This window comes from Diabrotica undecimpunctata, chromosome 8, assembly GCF_040954645.1.
Source record: "Diabrotica undecimpunctata isolate CICGRU chromosome 8, icDiaUnde3, whole genome shotgun sequence".
In the NCBI taxonomy this organism is placed as follows: Eukaryota; Metazoa; Arthropoda; class Insecta; order Coleoptera; family Chrysomelidae; genus Diabrotica; species Diabrotica undecimpunctata.
Genome location: NC_092810.1, coordinates 36,707,316 through 36,719,400, shown reverse-complemented (window position 1 = coordinate 36,719,400; position 12,085 = coordinate 36,707,316). Strand labels below are relative to the sequence as shown.

The 12,085-nt window shown below is 36.8% G+C and overlaps 1 protein-coding gene across 1 annotated transcript in view; it reads right to left on the bottom strand.

Moving 5' to 3' along the window:
- Positions 1-11,226, bottom strand: part of LOC140447437 (N(G),N(G)-dimethylarginine dimethylaminohydrolase 1) — a 39,102-nt gene extending 27,876 nt beyond the window's left edge. Inside the window, exon 1 of the mRNA XM_072540084.1 lies at positions 10,780-11,226. Within this exon, the coding sequence (XP_072396185.1) occupies positions 10,780-11,037 (258 nt within the window). The 5' untranslated portion in view covers positions 11,038-11,226. The remainder of the gene's footprint in view (positions 1-10,779) is intronic.
- Positions 11,227-12,085: the final 859 nt, after the last annotated feature.

Genomic DNA, 12,085 nt, shown 5'->3' with positions numbered 1-12,085 from the left:
AATAAATCTTTTCTGTCTTAGGAAGCAACTCTAACATGGCTTCGTATAGACGCAATGTAGCGACATCTGATAATAAAATCGTAAACTAATTTTCGAAACCAAATTCAGAATTTCGCTTTAATCTGTGCCTTCTAAGAATTGCAAGGCAAAACAGACGTTGATAAAGATGTTATGAGAGACATGGGGAATCTAAAAATTGCATTCCACAACATATCTCCTCAACTAAGCAAAATTCTTAGCGAATTGGTTTCTAGTACTCGTAGAGTATTAAAGTACATTTAAATAATATTTTTACAATTGAATAAAGTAATTTTATTATTTATTTATCATTTTTATAGATTTTTAAAGATTTTAATATAATTGAAAGAGGTTAAATGTTGTATAACGGACTCGCCTCGTGGCGTAAATAGGCTCTTCCAACTGTTTACTGTGACTGCTATTTCGTAAAAGCCATATTTAATATGTGCTGATATAGAAATCTCTTCCAAAATATACACATGCAAAATTCAATTTAAAATGTTTTACTAATAACTCTTTGTCACACTTAATACAATAGTCGAATTGATAATTGTAAAAATTCGATATTTTATTTATATGAAATTATTTTAAAACGTGGCGAAATACTGTTAAGGTTCATGCTCCAACATGAACTATTCCAAATGAACAGTTTTTTCAAAAAGAAACCACAGAGTAGATGGGCATGGCAAAGTCCTAATGAAAAAACTCAAAACGAAATAGATTTTATTATCACGTACAAAAAATACAAAGTTAAAGACATCACGGTTCTACACAGATTTGTTACCAGTAGCGATCATAGAATGGTACGAGGTAAAATAGAAATAAGCCTAAAGAAGGAGAGGCATAAAATGACTAAAAAGAAGAACAAATCAAAACCATGGATGAAACCATCAGATGTAGATAGTTTTCAGCAATGTATTTCCGACATACTTAGTAGTCCTGAAACAGAAAATAATATAAACGACTTTAATAATAAATTAACAAATGCCTTACTAGAAACTCAAAACAAATTCTGTCCTAAAACCCAAAAAGAAGAGAAGATTGGCCAAAATAGCAGGCAACGAATGCAGAAAATAAGAAAAATGAGAAGCGAAACGGAAACCAAAGCCGACGAACTACAAAAATTAAATAAAGAAATATCCAAAGACACTCGAAAATACAACCAAGAATAAATCGAACATACCATTGAGAACAATAGAAGTATGAAAGTATTGAGAAAAAGACTAAGAACGGAGACAAAGCAGATAATAAAGATTAAAGATAGAAATGGTCATCTTACAACAGACAGAGAGGAAATAGTTGAAGACTTCTACAAATTGCTTACACAAGCCAACACAAAGCAAATAACAGAGAAGTTCAAGTACCAGAAATATTAATAAGGAAAAAGGGCATTGTCAACCAAGGATCAGAACTACTACCGGAAATCACAATAGACGAAATAAAACTAGTCCTAAGAAAAGCTAAGAATAACAAATCTCCAGGCGAAGATTGTGTAGTTACTGATGCAATCAAAATCGGAGGCACTTATCTACTTAAGAAAATAAAAAACCTTTTTAATATGTGCCTTTTGGACAGTAATATACCCGACAAATGGCACAATGCTGAGGTTATTGCCTTCCTGAGGACCTATAAGTCTTCTTAATCGTCTTAAGAAAAAACTTGATTTCTTCGTCTTTATAGAGGGGGGGTCTGGAATCTTCAAAAGACATCTCAGTCCAGGGCGCCGCCTGACTAACTTTAGTGCAGGATTCGTTCTTCGTACTCCCGGCGATAGTTCCCGAGGTACTTTAAAATGCCCTCTCGTCGCCGAGTCTACGCCGAACGCCTACCTGCTAAACTAGACCCTCCTCTGTCATCCAGCGATCCGGAAGCGGAATGGCCGCTGTAAGGCCGGCATCACTTCCGAATCACTACCTTTATTCATTCATTCTCCATTCATACACATCCACAGTCTATTCATCAGCAAGGAGGTTCCCTGTCTCGTTCCAGGTAGCGCGTAGAAGACACTCATCGCTCCTAGTTCGGCATTATTTCCAGATGGGCATTTCCTCCTTCCCCACAGTCTGACGTACGCATTCCAACTCACACAGTGTGACCCACTTTTCTAGCTTCACCTTTCAGCATCATTCACTCTTACCTTTAGCGTTGGTTTAGCAGTCTTTCTTCCTCTTCCTTTTTCTTGATCACTGCACGGATATAGCTGTGTATGTTAGTCTAAAATAATTTATTTTCAATCATTCTCTCAATCATTTCTCTCACTGTAACAAAATTCACACCTGTCTCTCACTCCATTCTGTTCCTTTCCACTATCCATCTGCTGCATTCTAACATCGTATGTGTCACAGTGTCCGAGTATCCACAGTATAGGCATTCATCTGTATCAGCCTTTCCGATCCTATAGAGGTAGGCCCTAAAACACCCGTGTCCTGTGAGCACCTGCGTCAGGAAATAATCCAGTCGCCTGTGGCCACAGTCCACCCAATCTCTTATGTTCGGGATCAGCATTTTCGTCCACTGTGCCACATCTTCCGTGTTGTTCCATTCTTCTTGCCATCTTTCAACTGACCTTTCCCTTTCCTGTCTTTTCTCGGCCACAGTAAGGTTTGGACCTCTTCTCTCATAAAGCTCTTTTCTTTCCACCGCCAAAACATGCAACGGAACACATCCAGTGATGGTCCATAAGGCTGCCGCAGACACAGTCCTGTAGGCGCATGCCACTCGCAACAGACTTGTTCTGTCTACTCGTGTCATGAGACTCCTACAGGCAGTTATCTCTACCGCCTCGCTCCAGACTGGTGCCGCGTAGAGGACGATCGATTGTACAACACCGTGTAAGACCCTCCTCCTTTCGGATTTGGGTCCTCCAATGTTCGGCATCACCCTCCCCAACGCAGCCGTACTATTCGCAGCCTTCCGGACCACCTCCCGCACGTGCTCTCCCCATTTTCCATTCTGATGCAATGTCACTCCTAGATACTTTACATGTTTCTTAGGTGTTAGACATGCTCCCGCACATTTTAATTCAATATTTTGCCTATTCCTTGTCCCCTTCAGAATGATGGCTTCGGTTTTCTCTGTCGCAAGTTTCAGTCCGTGCTGCGTCATCCATTTCTTTACGACGCCGCCTGCGTTTCTAACCCGGTATTTGAGATCTGGCTCATCCCGAGCCACTACCAGTACAGCTAGGTCATCCGCGAATGCGAAGGGGGTTGTACCCTCTCCGTATTCACAGTGCATAACCCCGTCATATGCCAGATTCCATAGCGTTGGGCCCAAGACAGATCCCTGGGGTACCCCGGCCGTCACGTCCACGATCGTGCCCTTTTCCACCATAATCCTTCTCTCGGACAGATACTCCGCCACCACATTCATCAGGTAACCAGGACATTCTCTCTCCTCCATTGCCTTCATTACCTCGTTCCACTGCAACGTATTGAATGCATTCTTAACATCAAACAACAGCAGAGCCGCCCAGCGATGTTCATCCCCTCTGTTGCGCAATGCTTCGAGTACACTCATGATTGCATCAATCGTGCTTTTCCCTTTGCAAAAACCAAATTGCCTCCTTGATAAACCACCTGACCTCTCAATCATGTCGTCTATGCGTACTCGCAGCATCCTTTCATACAGCTTACTGATGCATGGAAGCAGACAGATGGGGCGATACTTTTCCCTAGCTTTGGGAAGCAGTATTAACCTCGATGTCCTCCAAGGCTCAGGAAAAGTTTGTGCTTCCAGCAGTGCATTCATATGTTCCAGAAGCCACGCAGGTTCCACCCGTCCTAGACCCTTCACCGCATCAGGTGGTATCTGATCTAGTCCTGGGGACCTACGAGTCTTCAGTGAACCCAATGCCTCGACAAGTTCATCCATGGTAAAGGGTACAGCTCGCTCAGCTCCTTCATCCCTCCATACACCATGACATCTGCCGTCCGGAAAGAGCTCTCTTGTTACCTCAAGCTTCTTATCCATAGGCATTTCGTAAGGAGAACAAATGATCACCTACAGAGCATTAAAACGGTAATAGAAAAGACTATCGAATACAATCGACCACTCGTTCTGGCTTTTGTAGATTTCAATAAAGCCTTTGACACGGTAGAATTTGACAAAATCCTGGAAGCACTACAAGCATGCCGCATTGACTACCGATATACAAGGTTAATTTACAATACATACAAGACCGCAACTATGTCGGTGTAACTACCTAAAAACACGGATCATATTCCAATCGGCAGAGGAGTCCGACAGGGTGATACCTTATCGCCTAAACTGTTTACCGCAGTACTCGAATATACTTGTAAAAAACTTAACTGGGAAGAGAAAGGCATGAACATTGACGGTAGAAGATTAATAAATTTGAAATTCGCAGACGACATAGTTTTGTTCTCGGACAACCTCAAGGAGATATGTACAATGCTAAATGAACTTGAGTTAGTGTGTGCCAGTGTGGGTCAATAAACCAAAACAAAATTCATGACAAACCTAGTACCTAGAGGAAATATCAATATTGGAGACAACGAAGTAGAGCTGGTGGAAAAATACATATACCTTGGACACGAAATAAAGATCACAAGAGACAACCAAACATGCGAACTACAAAGAAGAATAAACCTAGCATGGGCAGCTTATGGAAAACTCAAAGACATCTTTAAAAGCGATATACCTTCTTCGTCAGGTTCCTTCTCCTATCGGAGGTTGGAAATCATCATCGCTATTTTAATTTTATTGGCCGCGCTTCTGAATAATTCTAATGAACTGCAACCGAACCACTCTCTCAAATTTCTTAGCCAGGATATTTTACGTCGTCCTGGGTTTCTCTTCCCTTGTATCTTCCCTTGCATAATTAACCTAAGTAATACGTACTTCTCGCCCCTCATTATGTGACCCAGATATTGAATATTTCTAATTTTAACAGTTTTTATGACTTCACATTCTTTCTTCATTCTTTGTAACACCTCTATATTAGTTACTTTTTCAGTCCACGATATTCTGTGGATTCTCTTGTAGCACCACATCTCAAAGGAGTTTAATTTTTTGATTTCAGACTGTTTTATTGTCCACGCTTCCATGCCGTATAGCAAAGTAGAAAAAACGTAACAACGTAGCATTCTTATGCGGATTTGCCATTTCTATTCTAGATCTGATTTCTTTTGTTTGATCTCCATCTTCGGTTAGCAACGTTCCTAAACGTTCCTTTTAAAACAAGAAGTGTCTAGAAATAAAATTTAAACAGATTATTCAATATTGCTATTAATTGGATGGCATTTATGATGACTTAAATTTTGATCGTTCGAAAATTGTTACGAATCGAATTCTAGTATCGATCTTTTATTTTTATGTTTTTATTTACAGAAATTCTTTTAATTTTTTATCTTTTATTTAATGTCTGCATTTTGTTAGTTATTTTCATGCAGTTTATAATTTAAACCTTATAATAAACATAATGATGACAAGAAACGAATTTATGGAGAGTAGTGAATCAGTGTGAAGACCGCTATTTCCATGACGCCGTGTCGTGGCGCTACTTCCGTGACGCTCGCCTCAGCATTTTACTATATGGAAAAAGTAATACAACGCCAGTATAGAAGCTTCGCTTCAAAATGACAGGCAAGGCAAAAGGAACGGGGTAAATGTCGTATGTCAAGAAGTTGAACGCCTTCATGACGATGTAAATTGTCATATAAAGATCAAAGAAATTACTGGCATCACGAAAAAAGCACCTATAACAATTAATCAATATGATGAGAGCAGGCATGTTTCGAGCAGTCGTAAAGTAAGTCAAGATTGGCAGTTATCTCCGGCAGAGATTCGAATATTTACGGAATACAATTTTCTTCCGAGGTTGGTTGTTTATTTTTGAAACACTTCTGAGTTTGTCTGACAGTACAGGTCTACTTTCCACCCAACATCTTACATTTAAATCCAAATAAAAAATTCCATGTTCATCATTATTAATTTCAAGTAAAAGTCAGGTATAATAGACACATTCTAAAAATTCTTTTTTCTTGATACATTTTGAGCTCAGTAATAAGGCCGGCCCATGATAGGTTCTGTTGGATACCAATATATTTTTTTTCATTTCAATTTCACTCTTTAGTCAAGATTGGTTGTTGTCATACGCGCCGACGGGTCACAGGGGCACATCCGGTGAAGATTAGTCGCTGAATTGGCATCCGCTGCATGTACACACACTTATTATGTGTTTTAAAAAGCTCCGAAACACAATTCATCATAGGCTAAATATTACTGTTGTTATCCGGTAAAAAAAATGCAACAGTATTAAAAGAAAACACCGCTAGAAGAGAACTCAACTATTAAAACCAACATAGAGCATTTAAAACAACACAAAATGAATAAATTTTCAATATTCTTGTACAAATTGATACTTTGTTGGGCCCTCGCAAATGTCAGATCATCAACAATTTTAATACTCTGACGACAAAACCTCAAAGTGTAGATAAATACAGGGATTATCCTATGTTTCTAAATATAGAGTTCATTTTTAGCGGCTATCACGTTGGCCCACTTAATACAATATGTAATAATCAAATAAATTAACCCAGCTTTATTGAAGTTCATGATTCCTTTGTTGAATAATATGAGAGAAGGTGTGTAGATATAATCAAATTTATTATTGTTCTAAAACTGTTACTTTAGACCAATCACGTCAAAAACCTTTTTTCGTCACAACTGTATAGACTGGTTTGACAGTTGAAATGTGTAGTATGAGATAATACAAAAAGACTCTCATCTAGGGATTCATCAATTTTTTTAGAGGAACTATTTTTAAATAAACAATCAAAACGTCAAAACCATTTTGGTCATAACTTAAAAAATTGTCTATTTAGAGATTTGACGTCAACAGATAACTTTTTCAGAGAAAAAAGATACACAAAATGAAATATGCTAAATTAAACTCGGATAGTAAACCAAAAAGTTATTGCAAAATGAACAACAAAATCGCTGTTTTTGAATATTTTTAGTAACATTTTTATTGTTTTTTAAAATTTGTTCAAATGTAACTGAAGTTGAGGGTCTTACCGTGTTTAAATTGTGTGCAAAAGATGGGTCAGATCGGTTAAATAGTTTTGCGAAAATTTAATTTGTTTTTAAGATTTTTTGAAACATGCGCTAATTTCTAAGGCCGGTCCAGATAATTTGACTGAATGTATCTCAATAATCCGAAGCTTATTTTCTTTGTTAATAGGTATATTAATAACCTATGGAAAAATTTTTTAAAAATTACATTGATTTAACAATAAATAATACTTTTTAAGCTTTTTTAGTTTTGTATATAGCCATAAAGACAAAAATATATTTAAAGTACTTCACTGCTTTTCAAAATATGTCCCACCAAGATCGACACACTTTTGCATACGTTCAAACCAATTGGTAAAACAGTTATTTCAGTCTTCAGTTGACACCTGTAAAATCGCTATTTTAAAGGCATCGATGGCTTCTTCTGACGACTGGAATCGTTGTCCACGCCTTGAATTCTTGATCTTTGGGAACGTGAAAAAGTCGTTGGGACTTAGGTCGGGGCTATAAGGTGGATGGTTTTATCAATTCATGTTTTAAAGCTCCAAAAACTGTATTGTCTTTTGGGCAGTGTCCTGCGATTGTCCTGATGTAGGATTATTCGCCGTTGTGATGCTTTGTCGGAGTTTCGCGATAACTTTTAGTAAATAAACGGTTATATACCAATCAGAAGTAACCGTTCTTCGATCTTCTAAAGCAATTGTTGCTATGAATCACTTTTGTTGGTTTTTCCTCATCGTGAAACACGAACACAGCGGATTGGCGTTTATTTTCCGGTTCGTAAGACTAAATCCAAATTGGAAGTATGCTCAGGATAGAGACCGATGGAAGGAGTTGGGAGAGGCATATGTCCAAACATGGACGACAGAAGGCTAAGAAGAAGAAGACTAAATCCAAGATTCATAGCCACTAACAATACTATAAACGTTGTTTGAGCTTCCTTTGTTGAACTAATCCAATGTTTTTCGACACCAATTGACGCGAACTGCTTTTTGCTCTTCTGTGAGCAAATGAAGGATCTTTTGGATCGAGGTCTTTGAAAAGCCCAAAGATGCATTTATCTCTCGGTATCTGACACGGCGGTCATCCTTAATTAGCTGACGAACCGCATCAATGGTTTGCTGTGTGACTGCTGTTTTGGGTGGACCTTAGCTGGATTCGTCGCTGAGACTGGAGCGACCATGTTGAAATTCACAATACCAGCGAGATATAGTTGACTGGTATGATGCTCCATTTCCAAACACAGAAACCATTTCAGTGAGATATTGTTGTTGGTATAATCCTCTCTGAAAAGTGTAAAAAGTTATTGCTCTAAAATGTTCTCGGCTAAGATCCATTTTTCGACCGACTTACAAATTTCAAAAATTCATTGTATCTACACGACTTATTGTATCGCAATGAAACTCTCGATTTATGTCAACAAAAGATTGAGGGTACATTTGTGCCTGAAGGTTTTATTAGTGGCGCCATCTAAGCGGCTACATGCAAAACTAAAAAAACAAACCTCGTGCAAACATTTACAATAATTTAGTTCAAATTAAATGGTAAAAAATATTCGGAAAGCTGTTTAAAAAATACATTTTTTACAAAAAAAAGGGGTTCTTCGACCTTTAGGAGCCAAGATAGCCCCTTTTTTTAATCACTGTTACATTAATTAACAATATTAAGAGCTGAAATTATCAATGTTTTATGAGAAAAGTCAAACTTTTAGCAAGCAAAATTATTGAAAATTGTTTAAACAGGAGTGTTGTAAACAAAGAGTAGGTACTTTCTGTTCCGACTAGAGTAAAGGAAGTGGGGCTAGCTGAATGAAAGGCCAGCCATGCTCGAAAAAAATGACATAACTCCGTTCTCTTGGAATAAATTTGCTTTTTTTTAAACTGGGATACAACATTAAAATAATAACATTTATCGTATTTTCATTACAAAATTATCCAAAACAAAGCAGTTGTAAATGTTTATATATAAGCTGAAAAAGTGCTATTTATTATTCAATCATTTTTGTAATTTTTTGAAATTTTTTTCTGTATGTTATTAATAATAATGTCATAACAAAGAAAATAAGCTCAGGATTATTGAGATACATTCAATCAAATTATCTGGAGCGGCCTTAGAAATTAGCTCTATTTTCAAAAAATCTTATGAACAAATTAAATTTCGCAAACACTATTTAACCAATCTGGCCCATCTTTTTCATGCAGTTCAAAACAGTAAGGCCCTCAAGTTCATGTACATTTAAACAAAATTTAAAGACAATAAAAAAGTTGTCTGTTGACGTCAAATCTCTAAATAGACAAGTTTTTAAGTTACTAGCAAAATAATGAGTTTGACGTTTTGATTATTTAAAAACAATTCCACAAAAAGAAATTGATGATTCCCTAGATGAATGTATTTTTGTAATATTTCATACTACACATTTCAACTGTCAAACCTGTCTATACAGTTGTGTTGGAAAAAATCTAACTTAATTGACCTAAATACCAGGTTTAAATATATTTTGACTATGAAAACACCACTCATATTGTGGCATTGCAGAATTGGAAATCATAACATGAGAAGAACTAGCACTTAGCACTAACGAAGAACTTCATGTGGAGTTCAGAAAGGGGTATCAACAGTTCTGGCTTCAGAAAGCTAACCTTTTTCTTATCCTGCATTATGGACTGTCATAAAGAAGCTTTTGATACCTTTTCCCTCTTCCTACCTAATAGAAAGGGGTTTTAGAGCAGATACCAATCTCCTCTCAAACAATGAGAACTGATCAACATCACTAAAATGAGCAACATCTAATACTTCAGTCAAATGAGGGGCTCTAAATATCGCTTGAGGTTAATCATTCAGGACAAAACAAAAAGAAAACATTAGGTTGAACGAAAACAACTGTCCTGACTATGGAAGATTAAACATTGCACAGTTGGAACATTTGTGGAATTGTTACATGCAGCTACTGACCAAGAGTAACTCAAAAAGCTTGTTAAGAATGATGAAGCCAATGTTAAAAACAAGCACGGCACACAAAGAAGAAATACTACTATCATTGAGAACTAAATCCTATTGAACTGTTATGGGCTTCAAGTGAAAACTTTTATCATAAGGAAAAATGTTATACCTACAAAGCCGAGAATGTTCAGAAGTATTTTTAACAAGTATTTCAGAAAATGCAGATCAGAAAATGTTAACAGCTTTATAGATAAAACAGTCAATGGTCCAGTTATTATAACATAATGGAAGCTATAGGGAAAAATATACCTAAATATAAAATTTATCATCCAAAATATAAAAATCTTTCACAAATATGTTTGATAATAGAGAAAAAGAAAAGCTTGTTACCTGAACATTTTTTATATGTATAAGTAGAAGAGACAGAAGAAAAATAAATATAGGTACCTAGATAACTGGAAACACACATGAACATGAAGACCAGGATTTTATTAAGATGGACTATTAGAAAAAACGTGAATTAAATAGAGAAATGACGACTAGAAAAATAATAAAAAACCAAAAAATACAAGTTTTATACAATATAATAGTATAAAAATACAATACAGTTTTGATGTACCTACCTACTTGCTACTGTAATATATCTACATAGGCAAATTTTGCAAATAAATATTTGTTAGAATAATTGATCTTATTGTATGTAGGTCAACAAACACAGCTTCTAAGCTGTAATAACAGAATTGCCATTATAATAGTGTGACAATTAACTACAAAACTACATACCTCTCGGGCCCTGTGGGCGGCACCTGGTCTAGCAATTAGAGCGGTCCCATTGCAAACAACTGCCGTGTCTTCAACAAAAACACATTCTGGCATTGATTCATCCGGAGGCAGTTCGATGACATCCAAGCCAATCTCGCGTAATATCCTCACATAATTTTCGTGTTGCTTTTTGGCTTCTTCTAAGTCAATTTCTCCACGGTTTCGCAGAGAACTCGGTATGCGGCTAACGACAGCGTGTGTATACCGAAACGCCGCCATTTTACTATCCGTTGACGTTCACAACAAACAAACCGAACGGATAAAAACAAACTGGGAAGGGATGATTGTTGTAGACCGCTGACTCTGCCGCTGATTTTTGATAATTTAGAGGTGCGATCATCTACGATTTACCGTTACGCTTTTATCTACAGTATCGCAAAGCGCAATCCGAGATACTAATCGAGGAAGATCTGCCGCATCTCTGCCAGTCCGAGCTAAGAACATCGGATAGGTGTGGGGAAGAGTGGGTTCAGCAAAATGTTAAAGGTAAAAGAGGTAGTTGACAAAAGTCTATTTTTGTATCTGCTTTGAATATGAATCGATTTATGATTAGAATTCGACAGTGTTGTCCTCTCAAAATCAGTTAAGATTTCACGTTTAACTGAGTTTTTGAAATAGAGGATTTCCTGTTAATACACTGTCTGATCATACTAAAACAACTTTAAAACGCCATTTGAATACAATAAAAACAAATAAGTATGGTTTTATTTTATTATTATTTTAAGTACTTGTATTGTATTTTTGATGGTAATATGCCTCGCTCGAAAATGAAATTAATACAAATAAGATTTAAATATTTTTATTAAACATTGATGTCGAGGCTGCGTATCTAGTTTATTGCTTCAGGAAGTCACTCCATGGTCTGGATATGCTCGGAGATGGCATTTAGAAGTAATGTATTATATGGGTTGTCTTACATGGTCAGTTCTTCTCTGAGCAATGGGTCTATCAAGGAGCGTTTTTCTAGCTGGATGGAACAAAATGACCCGCATTACATGCCCTATCCACCTCAGACGTCATATCTTAATATGTTTTACGATATTAGGTTCCTGGTATACTCTATAAAGTTCGAACAGTATGGTATCATGGCCACTTTCTTTATATAGTTCAGCTAGGAGATTATCTATTCCGGGTGATTTGTTTCTGGCTAGTTTATTAACTGCATCTTTAACTTCAAGAATCGTTGGTGGTTCCTCTTCCCTCTCATCTGTTCCCCTTACCTCATATATTTCGTCTTTCAGGTTTTCTTCTTCCTCTATATTAAGTG